The 21,145-nt window shown below is 45.0% G+C and overlaps 1 protein-coding gene across 3 annotated transcripts in view; it reads left to right on the plus strand.

Annotated features, from left to right (window-relative positions):
* COCH (cochlin) overlaps positions 1–21,145 on the plus strand; it is a 96,762-nt gene that overhangs the window by 72,105 nt on the left and 3,512 nt on the right. For all 3 annotated transcript variants that reach the window (XM_075331006.1, XM_075331005.1, XM_075331007.1), the window contains 7 exons: positions 2,868–2,930; positions 6,439–6,483; positions 10,470–10,617; positions 13,204–13,307; positions 13,586–13,812; positions 16,456–16,972; positions 20,744–21,145. The exon at positions 20,744–21,145 is cut by the window's right edge. In XM_075331006.1, coding sequence (XP_075187121.1) covers positions 2,868–2,930; positions 6,439–6,483; positions 10,470–10,617; positions 13,204–13,307; positions 13,586–13,812; positions 16,456–16,972; positions 20,744–20,919 — 1,280 coding nt within the window. In that variant the 3' untranslated portion in view covers positions 20,920–21,145. The remainder of the gene's footprint in view (positions 1–2,867; positions 2,931–6,438; positions 6,484–10,469; positions 10,618–13,203; positions 13,308–13,585; positions 13,813–16,455; positions 16,973–20,743) is intronic.

A 21,145-nucleotide genomic window follows, 5' to 3' on the forward strand; every position in this document is an offset into this window, starting at 1 on the left:
CGAAGATGAAAACAATACTGAAAACACTGAACGTATCAAAAGCAACGTGGTTTCACAATAGAAATTAAGAGGAAAAGCCTTTCAAATGTACCTACATCTGGGTCCTGATCTTCCCCACCTCCACCCTCCTCCATATCACTGGCCCCAGCCAGAGAAAGCTCAGTGAGCTCTAAACTCCTTTCTAGGTTTGCAATGCCCCTGAGTGTTGCAAGCTGCTTATTTAGATCAGTTACCTGGGCTTCCAAATACGCAACATGCTTGCATCGAGTGCAGACATATTCACCCTCAAACGGCTGCTCAAGGCATGCATACATCTGACAAGATACACACCTGGTAGCATTGTCCATGGAGTACCTATTAAATGGGGATAAACAGTAAAGTAGAAAAACAAAGAAAAAGAAAACAATGGGAAACGGATAAAATTCAAACTATGTTCTTGTGTCAAACAGGAGATTGTATTTAAACTATACACTTAGCTGCAATTCCCGCACTTTGCTGCAGAACCCTGCACACTCCTGCAGAACCTGGCACGTTAACTCCACCTGGCCTTCAGTAGTCAGGGTTACTACAGGGTCTTCATAGGGTCCCATGTTCCTGTTCAACGACAGTTGCAGAAACTGTATAGTGACTGGTGAAAAGAGTTGTTTTTGTTTCCCCAGTGCCCCCCTTTTCTCGTGCTTTTTGTTGTACTTCACACGCACGTAGGTCTGAACGCACCTCACCACGCTTGCTACACCCAGAAAGCGTGACATTATGCCTCTACATTATGCTGCTCTCAGATGAGGTAGCAATAACCTGGTGACAGATTCCCTTTAAGCAATAAATAAAATGGTACCATTTTTTTGCATTAAAAACACTAAAAAAAAAAAAAAAAAGCAAAAATGCCTTAACATTTTCCAGGCATTTTGTAGGCTTCCCATTGACTGGTAAATATTGTACATGTCACTACTTTTCTTTTCTGAAAGCCTAAATTGTTTAAAAGATGCTGCAAAGCTTGAAACTACGAACAGCATTTCTGTTTTTTACATTGCAATTGTCACACTGCACTAAGGGAGACTCTGAAGCTACAAGCAGTGTAGCTTCAGAGTGCAGTTAGAATGCAAACCACCAAAGGGCAGTAGAGTAGTCAGTAAACCAGGTCAGTAGCAGGAGAGCTTGTCAGTAGCACAGGGATAATCAAATTGTAGTCAGGTGATAGCCGAGGGTCGGAAGCCGGGAAGTCACGTATGCAACACAGGTGAGAGACGGAGCCAAAGTTAGAAACAAGGATACAGGTCAGATGTCGGGAAGTCCAAGTACAAACAAGAGAGGAGGACAAACAGGTCGGGACTGGGATAAGACAGACAGGAAAGGGTACACAATAGACAGGAGCGGGTAGTCAGGGACGGAGACAGACGGACGAATGAGGAGAGTATGGGTCAAAACAAGATAGCTGGGAGTCAGGACAACACACGTAACGCAAGTAACACATGCTGCAGAGCATAAACTATCACTGGCACTGAAGCAGAGGTACAGCACCAGGATATAGAGTTCCGGAAACCGGAGTGAGGCAGGGAGGAGTTAACCCTCTAACATGACCAGGCTGGAGCTGGGTGAAATAATCAAACCACAGCAGCCGATACAGACCTGGATCATGAAAGGAATCAATATCTTCAGTCTTTTGGGTATGTGCAAATGACGTCTTTTTCAGGCAGGTTCATTCCATAACCCCCCTGATAAAGCCAACGATAAATAAATGCTAAAAAGAAAAAAACAACTACTCGCTCTTCATATAAACAATCTTTTGAGCTTAATTTAACAACTTCAGGATTCCAAAGATGTTAAGCAGGCAGTTAAAAGAAGTTGACCAGTCCATTCTTCAGGCGACTCTTAAGGCCCCTTTACACACTGAGACTTTCTAGTGATCCCACCAGCGATCCCAACCTGGCCGGGATCGCTACAAAGTCTCTGGTGAGTCGCTGGTGAGCTGTCAAAAAGGCAGACCTGGCCAATGACGCAACAGCGATACGGACCTGCAGAACGACCTAGCTGGTCATTGGGGACGTGTCAAAGCAGCTATTTGAAAGGGAAGCCGCTAACGAAGTCGTTGTAACGGTGTCAAACACACCGATGCATGCTGCGCAGCGGGAAACAATGGACCAAAAAATGGTCCTGAAAGATTTGTAGCGATCAGCAACCTCCCAGCGGGGGCCATGTCGCTGATGTATTTCACACACTGCAATGTCGCTGGGGAGGTCGCTATTACGTCACAAAACCGGTGACGTTACAGCGATGTCGTTAGCGATGTTGCAGTGTGTAAAGGGGCCTTTAAGTTACTGAAAAGAGACCAAAAAAAGACACTTCAGGACAAAGAAGGCTGACGTCTCTTTAACTGCGATGTAGGGAGCCAATGAGACTCTGCACTGCAATACAGCTTAATGTTCGTCCTCCTTATATGGAGATCCAAGTGAAAAAGGAGCTAGGGTTGGCAGGTCCCATATGGGCCCAGTCGCACCATGATTGTTATGCATTTGGCTACAAATATCCTGGTGGACTTTCAATATATTAAACAATATGTTTTAATTAGGCCATTATATTGATAGTCATGTTATGCTTCAATATCGCATATCTCAGGCAATTGGCCATCCTCAAAATTTGTAAATATCAACTGTGATACCCTTTTCAGATGGCTATGCAAAATTACATCAAATATCATCCTCTTCATATTTTTATAAAAGTGTTATGCCTTTGGTCTGCAATACCATTGAAATAAGTTTGGACAGTTTAATCAGGAAGCTTACAATAATGAGTGATATATAGAGGATTAGATAAGAAGAGTTAAGAACATCTTGGCGGTAATATAATTTATTTTCTTTTTTTTCTAATAGAGTTTAAGACTCGAGAAATGGAAGTCTCTGGAAAACCTGTTTCTACTAAAGCATCTGCTGCATGTGAGTAATACAGAATGTGGAAGTCCACCATTCATGTTAGCTTTATGTAGAAGGGGGACTCCAACTATTCCCAGACAGCTGATGTTAGAAAAAGAGCGCCGGTTATTTTGAATTTTAAGAAGTCAAATTTTAAAGTTGTGTTAGAATGCAAGTTACCTAAAAAATGAAAGTTTTACCCCCACCACTACCACCACCTAATGAACATGCAGCTTCTTAGAGATGCGTACCTTCTCTGAGATGCGCACCTTCTCTGAGATGCGCACCTTCTCTGAGATGCGCACCTTCTCTGAGATGCGCACCTTCTCTGAGATGCGCACCTTCTCTGAGATGCGCACCTTCTCTGAGATGCCTACCTTCTCTGAGATGCGCACCTTCTCTGAGATGCCCACCTTCTCTGAGATGCCTACCTTCTCTGAGATGCCTACCTTCTCTGAGATGCCTACCTTCTCCGAGATGCCTACCTTCTCCGAGATGCCTACCTTCTCCGAGATGCCTACCTTCTCCGAGATGCCTACCTTCTCCGAGATGCCTACCTTCTCCGAGATGCCTACCTTCTCCGAGATGCCTACCTTCTCCGAGATGCCTACCTTCTCCGAGATGCCTACCTTCTCTGAGATGCCTACCTTCTCTGAGATGCCTACCTTCTCCGAGATGCCTACCTTCTCCGAGATGCCTACCTTCTCCGAGATGCCTACCTTCTCCGAGATGCCTACCTTCTCCGAGATGCCTACCTTCTCCGAGATGCCTACCTTCTCCGAGATGCCTACCTTCTCCGAGATGCCTACCTTCTCCGAGATGCCTACCTTCTCCGAGATGCCTACCTTCTCCGAGATGCCTACCTTCTCCGAGATGCGCACCTTCTCTGAGATGCCTACCTTCTCCGAGATGCCTACCTTCTCCGAGATGCCTACCTTCTCCGAGATGCCTACCTTCTCCGAGATGCCTACCTTCTCTGAGATGCCTACCTTCTCCGAGATGCCTACCTGCTCTGAGATGCGCACCTTCTCTGAGATGGGCACCTTCTCTGAGATGCGCACCTTCTCTGACATGCCTACCTTCTCTGAGATGCCTACCTTCTCTGAGATGCCTACCTTCTCTGAGATGTGCACCTTCTCTGAGATGTGCACCTTCTCTGAGATGTGCACCTTCTCTGAGATGTGCACCTTCTCTGAGATGTGCACCTTCTTCAAGATGTGCACCTTTTTAGAGGGAGGTTATAAAAATTCACAGGGTGTTTTCTTATCTGCACATCCATGGTTACGTCCATTCACATCGGACCAGTTAATTGCTCGTGGTCGTAACCATGGATACTTAAGGTGCAATGCCTTGCACATGAGGTAAGAGACATGGCTATATTAGAACTATACTACATTTCTAATTGGAGATATTTGCTAATATTATTATTATTAATAATAATGTTATTACACCTACTACATATTGGTATAATATCTTGGAGATGGGGATAGCCCTTTAAGTCATGCCTGGAAGGAAAAATGCAGTAATGTACACACAGTGTGTATGTTATTTGTGACCGATTTGTGTGCATAAGAGTTGTATGTACAGTTAGGTCCAGAAATATTTGGACAGTGACACAAGTTTTGTTATTTTAGCTGTTTACAAAAATGTGTTCAGAAATACAATTATATATATATATAATATGGGCTGAAAGTGCACACTCCCAGCTGCAATATGAGAGTTTTCACATCCAAATCGGAGAAAGGGTTTAGGAATCATAGCTCTGCAATGCATAGCCTCCTCTTTTTCAAGGGAACAAAAGTAATTGGACAAGGGACTCTAAGGGCTGCAATTAACTCTGAAGGCGTCTCCCTCGTTAACCTGTAATCAATGAAGTAGTTAAAAGGTCTAGGGTTGATTACAGGTGTGTGGTTTTGCATTTGGAAGCTGTTGCTGTGACCAGACAACATGCGGTCTAAGGAACTCTCAATTGAGGTGAAGCAGAACATCCTGAGGCTGAAAAAAAAGAAAAAAATCCATCAGAGAGATAGCAGACATGCTTGGAGTAGCAAAATCAACAGTCGGGTACATTCTGAGAAAAAAGGAATTGACTGGTGAGCTTGGGAACTTAAAAAGGCCTGGGCGTCCACGGATGACAACAGTGGTGGATGATCGCCGCATACTTTCTTTGGTGAAGAAGAACCCGTTCACAACATCAACTGAAGTCCAGAACACTCTCAGTGAAGTAGGTGTATCTGTCTCTAAGTCAACAGTAAAGAGAAGACTCCATGAAAGTAAATACAAAGGGTTCACATCTAGATGCAAACCATTCATCAATTCCAAAAATAGACAGGCCAGAGTTAAATTTGCTGAAAAACACCTCATGAAGCCAGCTCAGTTCTGGAAAAGTATTCTATGGACAGATTAGATCAAGATCAACCTGTACCAGAATGATGGGAAGAAAAAAGTTTGGAGAAGAAAGGGAACGGCACATGATCCAAGGCACACCACATCCTCTGTAAAACATGGTGGAGGCAACGTGATGGCATGGGCATGCATGGCTTTCAATAGCACTGGGTCACTTGTATTTATTGATGACATAACAGCAGACAAGAGTAGCAGGATGAATTCTGAAGTGTACCGGGATATACTTTCAGCCCAGATTCAGCCAAATGCCGCAAAGTTGATCGGACGGCGCTTCATAGTACAGATGGACAATGACCCCAAGCATACAGCCAAAGCTACCCAGGAGTTCATGAGTGCTAAAAAGTGGAACATTCTGCAATGGCCAAGTCAATCACCAGATCTTAACCCAATTGAGCATGCATTTCACTTGCTCAAATCCAGACTTAAGACGGAAAGACCCACAAACAAGCAAGACCTGAAGGCTGCGGCTGTAAAGGCCTGGCAAAGCATTAAGAAAGAGGAAACCAAGCGTTTGGTGATGTCCATGGGTTCCAGACTTAAGGCAGTGATTGCCTCCAAAGGATTCGCAACAAAATATTGAAAATAAAAATATTTTATTTGGGTTTGGTTTATTTGTCCAATTACTTTTGACCTCCTAAAATGTGGAGTGTTTGTAAAGAAATGTGTACAATTCCTACAATTTCTATCAGATATTTTTGTTCAAACCTTCAAATTAAACGTTACAATCTGCACTTGAATTCTGTTGTAGAGGTTTCATTTCAAATCCAATGTGGTGGCATGCAGAGCCCAACTCGCGAAAATTGTGTCACTGTCCAAAGATTTCTGGACCTAACTGTATGTATTTAGTAGGAGATATGTTTTCCTATTTTCTGCTGTCTAAACCCGTACATCTTAGAGTAAGGTGCACGTTATAGTCCAAAAATACAGTAAGTTTATCAGTAGACTCTGGTACCGCAGTCTGAGACTATATAATTTTGCAGAGGCCAGTGACGTTGTAATGCTTACACTATTATATGTCTTTCACTTTTTTTTATTTAACAATATAATTGTAATTCATAGTTTAGGATACGCAGATTGTAGAGAAGGATACATCATTTTTAACTGCTATATTTTATGGTTTCTGCAGCCCGGCGCCAAAAGAAAACACCAGAAAAGTCAACTGGCAATAAAGGTAAAATGCAATAGTGAAAGCAGAAAATACTGGTGTCACTTTGCTCCATTCTACCTCCTCCACTTCTCCTTGCCTTCTCCTTGGTCATGTTGGCATGTCTTGGTTTGGTCTGTACACATGCATGGATGTATGGCCTCTTAAATGGCCAGTGCGGCTGTCACCAATGTTCTTAGGGACCATCTGCCTTCCCTTAGGGACAGTGCCATAAGGCATATTAGCTTCCTTCTTTCTGATAAAGTGTATTGTCTCCTTGTAATCCTGTAACTGATCTCACTTGTACTAATAACATTGTGTTCCTGTTTGCTCCATACCCTCACCTTCGCATGGCTATCATTTTTAGGCCAAATGTACTCGCTTTGCTCTGTCTGACTGATTTCTTGGGGCTGTGTCACACGGTGTTTGGCTCTAAACTCACCAAGTGCCATAGCAGCATCTGACGCTGTTCACACTGCAGAATCTGACACTCCTCACTATGCCTTCTTTGGTGCTTTTGAGTTACACAGACAGGCTGAGGCGTTGACCAGCTGTGTTCTCATTAGTGATCAGGCTTGCATGAGTTAATTTCTGCTAGCCTTTTCGTTAGGTCTTCCACAACATGTGATCTAAGACGTATCACAGTCCCTCCTTTTTAAGATAGAGGAGCTTGTCTTCCCATGCCAACAATAGCATTTGCTAAACCGGTCCATGTGCTGTTGTATCCCAGTTATGCTGGTGATTGTATTACTTTGTTTTGTGGAGTTGTTGTGGAGTTCTCCCATTGTCTTGTTGTTTCCTCCTTGCACTTATTTTCCTCCTAACCTCTTTTTGTATTATATTTCTGTATGTGTGGGCAGTGAGATAAAGATTTGGTTTCTCCTGTTTTGCCTACTTTTGTTGGCTTTATCAATCCTGCCTCTGCCCTCCCAAGGAATTTGGGGGAGGGGGTATGAAATCAGAACTGGTCAAGAGCAGTGCAAGGAAGGCAGCCCAGATATCCTCACCATCAGAGGTAACTCTGGGATTAGGGATAGTCCCCTGCTCTTCATATACACCATTACAGGTTGACTTCTCATCTATGTTCCAGCTGTTACTACAGGGGAACTGACCTGGGGATTTCCTGTTGTAAAGTCCACACCACCTTACAGGGGTTTAGGTTGGATGAAGATTCACATTCCCTTAGTGACCCTGCGGGTCTACATCACCACTGAGCCATTGATAATACTGGAGCAAAAAGCTTTTGCTCTGTAGCTGGTGGGAGAAGCTATGACGTCATCAATGAAATTCTGAGTGCCAATCCTTATGGACCTTTGTTCCTTGCTTCTTGAGCCTTTGTTTTGCCCAATCATAAAAGTGCCTGTCTTTAAAGCATGTTCTCAGTAGTGCTCTCCTCCTGCTTGGACATAGGACCCCTGAACTCCTATTTTGACTGTCTATATAGTGACACCATTTCCAGCTAATATTTGTTTCTGACGATCAGGTGTTAAATAGGGGTAAAACATAACTCATTTTTAACCTGGGGGCGGCACCCAATATGGTTAAGACCCCAATTTTGTTAAAATTCTGTCTATGAACATGTGCCGCCCCCGTGCCGGCAGCCTGCCGCTGCTCGGGTCCGGGCCTTCCGGTGGGTGGCTCGAGGGTCTCCGGACCCGGTGGATCCCGCGGACACTCTGAATGAATAGGGTTTGGGGGTGGTGGACGTAGGACGTATATGTATGGGCTGGGCCGTACTAGGTTCATGCCGCCATCCACGGTATGTGGCGAGTTTGGACACCACCGCTGCAGTTACGGGACACCCGGGGGGAGATGTTGTGCAGCAAGTTGTTAACCCCTCAGTGGGCAGGGATGGTGGCCCCGGGACCTGTTGGGCTTTGTTGGTGTAGGGAGATGGGCGACCACAGGGTGCTGGTGTACTCACTAGTGAAGGAAACACATGAGTCTCTGGTAAACCAAGGTGATGGTGGTCGATGCCTGCAGCCGGCTGCGTTCTGGTCCCCCACCCGGCTGGTGGTCTCTGTCTTTCTCCTGCATTTTTGTGTAATGGCGGACTGCCTGTGCTTGCAACTTCAGGAGTCCACTGCCGACTGGATGTGGCCTAAGGAGCCCTTGCCCGCAGACGCTGGCCCGTGGGATCTCTGAGCCCTGGCGGTGGCCTTTTATCCCCCTCGGTGGGCTGTTGCCTTCAATCGGGACTGTGTGTGGGACAGGACCTCTAGTCCTGGCCTCAAATCGGTTAATTAGCTGGTTCCAGTCACTTCTGGTCCCGGCTTCAGGGTCCGAGTACCCACCTGTGTGCTCCGGTTTCCGAGTCGGTTCCTCGGGTCAGTACCGGCGGGCCACTACCCTGTCCCAGTCAACTTCGGTTCCACCGAGCCATCTTCCCGGCTCCTGCAGACGAACACCGCCATCTGCCTCCTAGCCAAAAGGCACCAGGGCTCCTACCCTGGTACCTGTCAGTTTACTTCAGACCTGACACACAGGCCTGACCTCCACTCTCTTTCAACTCTAAAACTCAACTGTCTGTAGACTCACTGTGTTACCGCCCCGGGCTGTCTAGACTCCTCGGTGGGCGTCTTCCAACCGCCTGGTTCCGCCCCCTGGTGCGTCCATCTAGCCCTGAGGGGGGTGACAAGGGTTTTGAGGTTGGCTGATGTCACCTGTGAGGGAAAGGTGTAGTGCAAGGTCCTATTTGTGACTACCTGGCCCGGACAGGGCGTCACACACACACAGCTTTCTATGCAAGTCTAACTGCATGTAAGGCATGTTCCTGAAGAGATCTTTGCATGTGAGTTTTACAGACTACACTTAAAATGAATTTGACTGAAAGTTTTACATCCCCCCAATCATTAATATGATTGTGCCACTCTTTAACAGTTCAGCCAGTCAATCCCTTTAAGACCCCAAAGTGTGGCTCCAGCAGTGAGAAATTGCTTTTTGAAGTTAATTCTGGAAGTACATTAGGGAGTGAAGATGCACTTACAGCTCCTCAGCCTCATGCTGTATTCCTGAAGAAGCAGCATCCTCACCTGGTTCATTGACAGGCTTTTTGCTCTGGTCGACGGCCACTGACCTGTCAATCAGCCAGGGGGAGCGTGCTGCTAGGTAGGAAATACAGTGTGATGCTGAGGAGCTGTAAGTGCATCCTCACTCCCCAATGCACTTCCAGGCTCAACTTCAAAATACGATTTCTCACAGCTGGAGAAGTACTTGGGGGGTCATAAAAGGATAACTGGCTGACGTGCAGTGTTCAGCATTGCACTCATTGGGCATCATGGCAGCATCAGACTCTGTTCACACTGCAGAGTCCGACAACCAGCCTGGGATAACAGAGTTGCACAGCCTGTATTGGGCGTCGGCTGGTTCTGGTTTCATTGCTTTCCAGTACGGCAGAAGTTAATCCCTGCTGGCTTGTGATCATTTGCTGGGAGCCCAGGCTGCTGATCACCACCAGCTGCCTTCACCCTTTATAAACTTCGGGATAGTGAGGCTGAGTGCCGGATATAGCTTTGCTTCCTGGTTCCTGTGGTTATCCCGTTGTTTGGTGATCCACAGGTTGTTGTTCAGCGTGTTGTATGAGTTGTCCAGTTGTGTATTTATTTCTTACCCCTTTTGCGTTACTCCCCAATTCACATACTGTCCCTCCTTTGTGTTTGAGTGCATTGTGCACAAGCTTTTGTTTACCCTTGTTTGTGATTATCTGTGGGTGTTGGTTACTGGGTTTCTGGCCTGCTCCCCGACTGTGGGGGTGGGTGTGTGTGTGGGGGGGGGGGGGGGGAGTATCAGGGCTTGGGCAGGAGACAGGGTCACGTTGGAGGCTCGAACCTAGCTACCATTAAGTCTACCTTCGAGATAATGGACAGCACAGGGGGCCCAGTCTTAGGGTCAGCCTAGGAACCTCTGGCGTGACACTGGCTCCTCTATTGAGTGGGTAAAAGTTTCTGAAAGGACCCCTTTAATACATATTAATTGATTGTTCTTGTTTTTTTTCTTGGCCTTTCTGCTTACAGACTGCAAAGCAGAAATCGCTTTCCTCTTAGATGGCAGCAGCAATATTGGACAGCGTCGCTTCAACCTACAGAAGAACTTTGTAGCTAAAGTAGCCCTAATGCTGGGGATTGGAACAGAAGGACCCCATATGGGAGTGGTGCAGGCCAGGTAATGCAGCATTAAAGTCACAGAGGAACTATATACTGGACGTACTATCCACTGGGAACGTTCTCTACACAACATACACCATATGGGCACAATTATTGGGATACCTACACTTTACACCTATTGGAGCTTTCAGCACATCCTACTATAAATCTATAGGTATTAACACCTTCATGACTGAGATTTTCTGTTTTATGTGAGTGTTCTCGTCTCTTCCAAGAATCATTCATTTTTAATTTTTTTCACAACATAGACATATGAGGGCTTATTTTTTGCATGATGAGTAGTTTTGAATGACTATATGCATTTTACTGTACAACGTTCTGAAAATTTAAAAAAAAAAAAAATGTTCCAATTGTGAACTAGTAAAGAAAACCCCCCACCACCATTGTATTTTTTTGGGGGGTTGTTTCTAAAGTACTCAGTTTACAGTAAAAATGATCTGGAAGATTATTCAGGTTAGAACAATTGGCGATACTAAACATGTAAAAAACTTATAAGTAGTGGGAAAAAAAAACAACTTTTTTTATCTATTTTTTGTGAAGTAAGGTGATGTTTTTATTGGTAGAATATTGTGGTGTTTTGTTTTTTTTTAACTATAATCAACAGGGGAAAAAAGGGATAGTATTCACATTTTTCTTTTGTCTTTTAGTTCCCTAGGGGAATTTGCACTTTTGATTGAGCACTATACACTATAATTTTAGCTATATCCGACAATACAAAAGTAAAGGGTCTTGTATAGCCCAGCCTGCAGCTAGTCTCCACGGAGGTACCAATATGGGAACCTTCAGCAGGACCACTTCTGACGTGGTGATCAATTGTTAAGGTGGGCAGGGGGCCTGGTGGATGCCAAGAGCGGCCCCCCCCTCCTACCACGCCTCATATGTAGCATTTATGGGGTTAACAGCAATCATTGAAGTTTACAGCCGGCATCTATCAGGTATGATGCAGGCTCTGCTTTTGGGCCTGCTCCACACATTGGCACTCCTCATAGGACAGACCAGTATATCCTATGTTGGTAAGGAGTTAATATGGAGTTAGTTCCCACCTTGAAGCTTAAAGGGAATCTGTCAGCAGGTTTTTGCTACTTCATCTGAGAGCAACATAATGTAGGCAAAGACTCTGAATCCAAAGATGTATCACTTAGATTACTGGGTGCAGCCGTTCTGACACAATCAGAAATGTAGCTATAGTTTTAGCTATCTAGCAGAGCTGAGAGAGCGGCCTCCTCCCAAACCAGGCTCTGTACATTGACAATAAGGTGTCAATCAGGGGGGGCATGTCGGACTGCTGTGCAAATGACATTGTAGTCCAGCAACGATAATCACTAGTTGATAAAGTTTTTAGTTTAAGCAAACAACAGCACACAGCCTGATAAGAGAGGTATAGTTGATTTGGGGTTTTTTTACTTTTACAGCATGCTGTCCTCAAATTACATAGCAAAAGCCTGCTGACAGATTCCCTTTAGGCCTCTTTCACACGTACATGCCTCCGGTTTGTGTTTGGCAGTTTTCTCACGTACCGGAGACACGTACACACGTAGACCTAGGTATTCCTATGGTTTTGGACAGACGTAAGTATTTGCGCACGGAATGTGTGTCCGTTCCGTACTTACATGTGTCCGTGTGTTTCTCACGCCGACATGTCAGTTTTCTCTCCGGCATCACGGGTGTCACACGGAACGCAAATGTGTCACACGTAACACACGGACCACACTGATCTGTTCCGTGTGACTTGCACCGGAGAGAAGACATGTGTCTATGAGAAAAAAAACCCCAAACCTTTACTCACCTTCTCCTGCCCTCCTGTCTCTGCCGCTGCTGTCACTTGTTTATGACGCCAGCTCATTATGCTCATTGCATGTTCACTTCACTGCGGCCGGAAGCAGCAGCAGCGGGGAGTCGGCAGGACCGGAGACCGAAGATCAACACCATGGACAGCGACGCCAGAGACAGGTGAGCAGAAAGTTCCCGTTCTCCGTGTGTTATCACGGATAACACACGGAGAACACATGTGAGCCATGAACACAGGTCACAGAGGGGAAAACGCACCTCTGACACGTCCGTGAAAAACGTGCGTGGTTTTTCACGAACGTGTGAAAGAGGCCTTAAACAGTGTATACTTTTAAGGAAAGGTTTTCTATGAGATTTTGGGGGTTTCTACAGGAATTTTTGCCATTCATTCTGAAGAGCATTTGTGAGGTCAGACGCTGATGTTTGGTGAGAGGGTCTTTTGTAGTGATGTAGATCCCAATGGAGGTTTGGGCTCTGCAGTTATGGGGTCTGCAGAGTGTTGGAGACTTTTTTGAACCTGTGATCCTCAGCATTTGATAACCCCCCTCTGTAATGTTACTTGGTCTTCACTTTGTGGCCAAGTTACTGTGGATCTTACATGCTTTCGCTTTTCAATAATAACACTCACAGTTGATTGTAATATATTTAAGAGGGAAGAAACTTAACAATCTGACTTGCTACAACGGTGACGTCCTATTATACATCTGTGTCAATGGGACTAAATGGAAAACCTGAAGGGTACCCCAATACTTTTGTCCACATAGTGTGATTCCACATTCTCTTAATTTTTACCTAGTGAGCAACCAAAGACAGAGTTCTACCTGAAAAATTTCACCGCTGCAAAAGATGTGGTGTTTGCCGTAAAGGAGATCAGCTTCAAAGGAGGAAACTCCAACATAGGTCAGTACAAATAACACATGACGTGGGAGGGGGAAGAAAAAAAAACCCATGAAAACCCCGCCCCATCACTGATTGGCAGATTTCTGCCTATGCACAGTGTACATAGAGATGTTGATGTGGATGGGGTTATACAAAGCTCAGCATTCAGAGATCTGGCAGGTCTGCATCAGATAAAATAATGATTTTATCAAAACTGCAGAAAGCAGCCCAGTAAGTGTAATTTGAAAATTAAAAGTATTATTTTCTGATGTATTTTAATTTCTACCTTCTTTGGACAGGTAAAGCAGTGAAACACACGGCCCAAAGCTTCTTCACCAATGCAAATGGAGTACGGAAAGGAATCCCAAAAGTCATGGTGGTGTTTATAGATGGTTGGCCCTCCGACAACATCGAAGAGGCGGGCATGATAGCCCGTGAATATGGCATAAATGTCTTCATTGTGTCTGTGGCTCCTCCAGCTCCAGAAGAGCTCGGAATGGTACAGGACGTGGCATTTATAGACAAGGTAAGAAAAGACAGGCACTACAGGGGGTTGTATGAAACAAACCGCTGAGACCAGTGATTGCCTGCAGCTCTAAAGTGTGTTCTAGAAGAAAACTTTTTTTTTTTCCTGCACCGCTTAAAGGGAACCTGTCAGCAGAAATGTCCCCTAAAACCTAACAGATTCCCCCTCTGCAGCTCGTGGGCTGCATTCTAGAAAGGTCCCTGTTATGATTGTGCCCACTTTCTGACCGAAAAAAAGTGTTTATAAAGTTGTACCTTTTTGGCTTCTGATTCTGTAAATCCGTCACAGGGGCGGGCAGCCTGATGGCCGTTATTCTGCCCCCTGGTCCTGTATGCCGCCCCCATCGCTGATTTCAATACTTCTGGACGCCGCCCACTGCTCCAGCCATCCCCGCGCATGCCCAGTGCCCATCTCTCGGGGATGAGCACTGTGCCCAGCGTCACCGCTGGTGACGTGCACGCAGGGTTAAGATTATGGGCGGTGCTGTGATGTTTATTCCTAAGCAACCGCCCATAATCGCGGGACCGCGCTTTCCCCCTCGGCCTGCTTCTTTCTGCGCAAGCGCGCTGCTGCTGACCTCACTTCGCCTCCTTCCCATCTTGCCCCGAGGCAGGAAATAGATGGGAAGAGCGCGGAGCAGTGACTACACCGAAAGCGCGGTCCCGCGATTATGGGCGGTTGCTTAGGAATAAACATCACAGCACCGCCCATAATCTTAACCCTGCGTGCACGTGACGCTGGGCACAGTGCTCATCCCCGAGAGATGGGCACTGGGCATGCGCGGGGATGGCTGGAGCAGTGGGCGGCGTCCAGAAGTATTGAAATCAGCGATGGGGGCGGCATACAGGACCAGGGGGCAGAATAACTGCCATCAGGCTGCCCGCCCCCGTGACGGATTTACAGAATCAGAAGCCAAAAAGGTACAACTTTATAAACACTTTTTTTCGGTCAGAAAGTGGGCACAATCATAACAGGGACCTTTATAGAATGCAGCCCACGAGCTGCAGAGGGGGAATCTGTTAGGTTTTAGGGGACATTTCTGCTGACAGGTTCCCTTTAAAAGAGAAGGGAGAAGCATGTGCACCTTCAGACCCCAGAGTTATTGTGGCGCCCCTGGGCTTCAGGCGCCAAAGGGTATTAAACCACTTTTTAGGGGTAATATCTATCCCGGGTCAGGAGGGGGTTAACCTGCTGATGCCTTCACAAAACACACACAAACAGCAGCAGGTGCTTACTCACAGGGCGTTGGATTAGGGAGGCAGGGTAGCCAGCCATCACGAAGCATGGGACTTCCCCAGTCGCTAGGACAACCACTGGGGTCGGGCACCACAGGGGGTAAAAGTAGGCGCAACCATCACAATTTAAACAGAACCTTCCTGGGCACAGCTTGGGATAACACCTAGCACTGACAACTGGAGTTAGTGTTTCTCTCTCTTTGTGAGCCCGTGGCTTGGAGCAGAAGGCACGACCCGGGTTCCGGATAGCAACCGAGGGAAACTTCACTAGCATACCTTCACGGGCACCGGCAGTGACCGCCAACTGATCTGGGATCGACTGGAGCCCATCGTGGCAGAGGACGGTACACTGGGGCAGTGCCTGAACAGCCTATGAGTAAAAAGACTTGGAAACGCAGCGCTGCGGCGCCAACGGGGACTACCACCACCCCTGTCCTCTGCCATCCTCCCTGGGGTAATCCCGCTCTGCCTGTGGGGAGCGACACCATCCCGGCTGCCCTTAACATCTGCCCCGGCGAGAGACCCGCAGCGGCGGCCCCATCCCTGGCTGCGTACCCCAGGTGGCATCACGATCATCTTAAAAGACTTTCCTAAACCTTCAACTACCACCTCCATCCTCCCTACCAGCCTCAACCCTCCATCCTGTAAGTTTGTGGACATTCAGTTCACAGACATGAGATTGTAACCCATGTGAAGATGATATGAGAGCTGTGTGGCACCCTCAGCATGCTGCAGCACATGTCACATCTTTTTGATTCGCCACTTTCCCCCAAAAAAACACCCACATACTCCTCCTTCCCACATTTAAATACTGTACAAATACAGTATGGGAATCACGTTATGGCTCATATTACCAAAACTAAGCTCAAAACATATAAAATGCACCACAACCAAACCAATCACAATAATACAGCAACAGAACCAAATACATTACACAAATACAGTACAACAGCCAAGCTCAGTACATGAATACAGCACCCTAACCAAGCTCACTACATAAACACAGCACCACAAACAAGCTCAATACATAAATCCAGCACTAAAACCAAGCTCCCTACAAAAATATAGCACCACAACTAAGCTCATAACACAAATGTTGCAGCAGAGCCAAACTGTACAGAAATCACTTGTAAAGTCTGGCTAACCTGTTACCATATTAAGTTGGAGCAATGTGAATCTACACAAGGTTTCTCCTCAATAAAAAGAAATATCCTATAATATGCCACCTGCCCTCCCCCCATATACACACCTATATAAAAAAAAAAATCACTACAGTATCCCCACCCACCCTAAATAAAAAAAAACATGTCCTCAGAAGGACTGTATTGCCATATTTTTTCACGGTTCTGTAACTGTTTTTTGTTAAACTAGGATCCCATGTTTTACCATCCAATCTTATATTTTGCAGGCTGTCTGCAAGAACAACAGTTTTTTCTCCTTCCACATGCAAAACTGGTTTGGTACCACAAAGTATGCGAAGCCTCTGGCCCAGAAGCTGTGCACACATGAGCAGCTCTTCTGCAGCAAGACCTGTTACAACTCAGTCAACATTGCCTTCCTGATTGATGGCTCTAGCAGCGTCGGTGACCAAAACTTCCGTCTTATGCTGGAATTCATGAGTAACATTGTGCGTTCATTTGAGGTTTCTGATGTGGGTGCAAAAGTGGCTGCAATTCAGTTCACCTACGATCAACGCCTGGAGTTTGGTCTGAGCGATTACTCCAACAAGGACGATGTCTTAAGGGCCATTTACAATATTCGATACATGAGTGGCGGCACTGCTACTGGGGACGCTATCAATTTTGCCCTTCGCAACGTATTCCAGCCGGCCAAGGATGGACACAACAAAAACTTCTTGGTTATTATAACAGATGGACAGTCCTACGATGACGTCAGGGGTCCAGCCATCACAGCACAGAGATCAGGTAACTGTGGTTCTCCCATGTGCTTTTCTATAGGCGCAGTTTAAAAAAAACCTGTAAGGGTGTGTTCACATTCCATCTTGTTCTGACAATGAAAAATACCCCAATCAGAAGATGCTTCACTAATCACTTCTCTGGAGTATTGTAAAATTTAAGCACTTTGTTGTGTTTTTTTGGTTGCTTTCTAAGTGCTAATGGTTTTTTCCACCTGTGGGGGGGGGGGGGGGGTTTCTACCAGTTTTTCAGTTTTTTGTGGGCATTTTTTTCCTGACATTTTCTGGCTGTGTTTTACATACATTAATAAGCGCAGACAAAATTCTTAAACAGATGTTCAGACAATTCGTCAGCATGTTTTTAGCTTTCCTATTGACTTCTATAATATATTGAGCTGTCATGAGTATCTCACTCGGGGGAGACCCGGATGAATCAGAGTCAGAAGGTTAAAGTGCCTCGCTGCTGGCAGGTCCACTGCTGTTATTTAATGACAACTCCTTCCCTGTGGTGCTGTAGGGGTTAAGCACCCTTTCTGGCCTGGCTGCCAGCTTTAGCTATCAATCTCAGGTGTGCCTCTTTGGGATCACTCCCCTTCCTTAAGTCATGTGATCTGATCACACGATGCCTGTGATAGAAATGAGAATTCAGCTTCTATGTGGTCCACTTTGGAAGAAGCCTGCACTGGAAGCAGTCTGTTATGTTGTGTGCAGCAGTGGTGTTTACCGCACTGAAGCCGCCTGGAGTGTTTTTCCTTTGCATGTCTATTTCCCCTGTTTGTATTCCTACCCTCATGTTTCTGTGTTGTAGTGCTGAGTCTAGTGATCTAGTCAGCCTGCTCACTAGCCAGGGTGAGTGTAGGGCCGGCTGAGGGACTAAGGTATCCTGCTCACGACAGGTTGAAAGACCCTGAATAAGGACACTAGGGAGCTCCGGAGTCAGCTTGAGGTGAGTTCAGGAGGTGCCCCCTCACCCCTCTCCATAGCGGCAGGGACCTCTGTTGTAACATCTTCTGGGGGTTTACCAGGTACTAGGTAAACCCCACTAATCACGTGCATGACATGAGCATCTCCTAATGAAAAATACCGGAGTAGTATATGTTAGCATTTAAATGAACCTGAAAAGCCAGAACATATGAATAGAGAGTCGTTCTTACATGGAAGTGAATAGGTTCAATATTTTCAGCCTTCTGTATGCACTTTTTCCGACATTGTTTTTTTGCACAAAAAATGACAGAAAAAAAAAAATAGTTTGAGGCAGCACACTCTTAGTATAATTGGCTATGCGTCCTTACACTTTTTTGTTAACATTAGGTTTTATTACATTTAATTATTAATTCTGTGACTAACACATATGGCAGAAATCAGAACCCCTAATGTTCTACTTTTATTAAAAAAAAAAAAAATTGTATGTATTACAAATTGAAAAAAAAAAAAAAAAGCATGAATTATGATGCTCCCTAGTGACCTTGCTTTAAAAAAACAAACAAACCACAAAACTAATGTGAAATACTATATGAACTATTTTACATTATTGTAAGAGAAGATCTTGTAATAGTGCCTGGAGAGAGTAGAGAGCAAAATAAAGGTTTTTTTCTCTGATTTTGACTGTCTGCTGCAGTAATATCAGCAATCAAATCTCTGCCATTTAATGAGTTAACATCCATTTAGAGTTAACTAAAGTTATATACTTCTTCTCCCTGTATGATGCTGACCAATCATAAGCAGGCAGCAATATAGAAGTGCAGAAGGATACTGCAGATCAGCTCTTATTACATTACTTTGTTACTTAGTTAATTTTTCGCATACATAATTGTGCTGGATCCATTTTGGACCCATGTGTCATCTGTTTTTCTTGTATAAAAAAATTGGTTTTTCAAAGCTTCTTCTATCAACTGTTTAATTAAAAATTGCTAGCACATAGTAGACGTATGGAGTGCTCTCCATTTTTCACAGGCTAATTTTCTTGAATGTGTGTTTGATCCACAGTTTGTATATTTTTTTGTGTAAACATGTCCATAGGCTATGCTTGATATGTGTGTTATCATATAAAATAAGGACAGAACACGTGAGAATAGCAGATGATGCCTTAAAGTGCACCAATCACCAGGATTTTCCTATATAACCTAAAGCCAGTGCTATACTGGCACTATCATGCTGATTCTATACATACCTTTAGTTGTCAGCTCGGATGTATAGGTTTTGAAACTCAAGCAAGTACAGTTTGTAAAATGAGCAGCTTTTTGAATGACAGCAGCTGCCGATCAGCTGATAGCTGGGGTGGGTATTCATAGTGATTCCCACCCTCTGCCTGTTTATCCTTCCCCTGTTATTTATCCTAACTCTATTATAGAATCGTTTTACTAAGTGACTAGAAGGACCTGTGCTGATGTCATACCCATGTGACCAGAAGGGGCGGGGCCTCAGCCAACAGAAAAATGTTGCTTCCTAGTATCAGCTATGTTGGCTGAGGCCCCGCCCCTTCTGGTCACATGGGTATGACATCAGCACAGGTCCTTCTAATCACTTAAAACAATTCTGTATTAGAATTAGCATAAATAACAGGGGGAGGACAGACAGGCAAGGGGTGGGAATCACTATCCAAACCTACCCCAGCTATCAACTGATCGGCAGCTGCTGTCATTCAAAAAGCTGCTCATTTTACAAACTGTACTTGCTTGTGTTTCAAAACCTATACATCCGAGCTGACAACTAAAGGTATGTATAGAATCAGCATGATAGTGCCAATATAGCACTGGCTTTAGGAAAATCCTGGTGATTAGTGGGCTTTAATTACAGAGGTTCTCTCATGTGGAATATCTATTAAGGTGATTAATGTTTGGTCACTGCAGTCCCCAGTTATTTCTGGCATTGAGGCCTGTTTCCAGCCTGTGAATGTAGTGGTAGTGCGCTAGTGTGACAACTGCACCACTCTTTTTTTATGGACCCATGGAAGTGCTGATGCGTTTGAGTGCCCACCTCTCCCACAGAATGTGAATGGGGCTGTGGGCACACAGGCACAATACCTCTCCATTCACATGGGGAATACGGAAATCTTATGACCAGACCCTGCAATTATTACTAACTGCCATTACATTTTCAAGAAGGGACAAAAATCAGCTTCCTAAATTTCAAATCAATGTATCTGTGTAGTAAAAGCTAATTTCTTTGTCTGTGACATAAAATTGGGAAATTAGTCAGTACATAGACGACCAACTAAATTATGGCAAGGAATGGAGGCCTCTCATGTGCTGAGAGGTTGGAAAAGTTGGACTCTTTTGGCTTAGAAAAAAAATCCATCTCAGTGGAGATCTCATTTATATGTATAAATACATGTGTGGTCAATAAAAAGGACTGGCACATGACTTATTCCTTCCAAAGACAATACTAAGGACCAGGGGGCACTCACTGCGAGTGGAAGAAAAGCGATTCCGGCAGCTAAATAGGAAAGGGTTCTTTACAGTTAGAGCAGTCACACTGTGGAATGCCGACCACAAGAGGTAGTAATGGAAGATACTATAACAACTTTTATAATAGGACTAGATGATTTTTGCACAGCAATTGACTATGATTGAGAATGTAAGGTGGAGGAAGGTTGACGTTGATGGACATAAGTGTAGAAAATCTGTTCTGGAAGACCCTCACCACAGAAGCTTAAATTCATGTACTAATGTCTAGTTGCGCCTTATGAAAATGAAGCAATGTTCACTAAACATCTTTTAAATTGTATACATCAGTGTAACATCTAGCCCTTATATTGTCTCCTCCTTCCATGTTCCTACAGGAGTAACCGTGTATTCTGTGGGAGTCGCCTGGGCGCCGTTGGAAGACCTGAAGGATATGGCATCTGAGCCCAAGAATTCCCACACATTCTTCACCAGAGAATTCCCCGGCCTGGAGCAAATCTATTCCAGCATTATTCGTGGGATCTGCCGAGATTATCTGGATTCCCACAAGTGAAATTAGGAGGCCAAACATCTCCCTAGAGAGGATTGTTAAAAAGGCAGCTTTACACATTTAGCCTCTCTACCAGGGGGAAAAAGGTGATATGTAGAGATATCAGGAAAGGTGGCATCACTTGTTTAAGCATTTGATCCTTTTGTAAAATGTTAATCTATCTTTATAGGCTTTCATTAAGACCTTTGCATATATTACGGCAACTACACAATAAAAGGTAGATTGACAG

The sequence above is a fragment of the Anomaloglossus baeobatrachus genome, chromosome 12 (assembly GCF_048569485.1).
Source record: "Anomaloglossus baeobatrachus isolate aAnoBae1 chromosome 12, aAnoBae1.hap1, whole genome shotgun sequence".
Lineage (NCBI taxonomy): Eukaryota > Metazoa > Chordata > Amphibia > Anura > Aromobatidae > Anomaloglossus > Anomaloglossus baeobatrachus.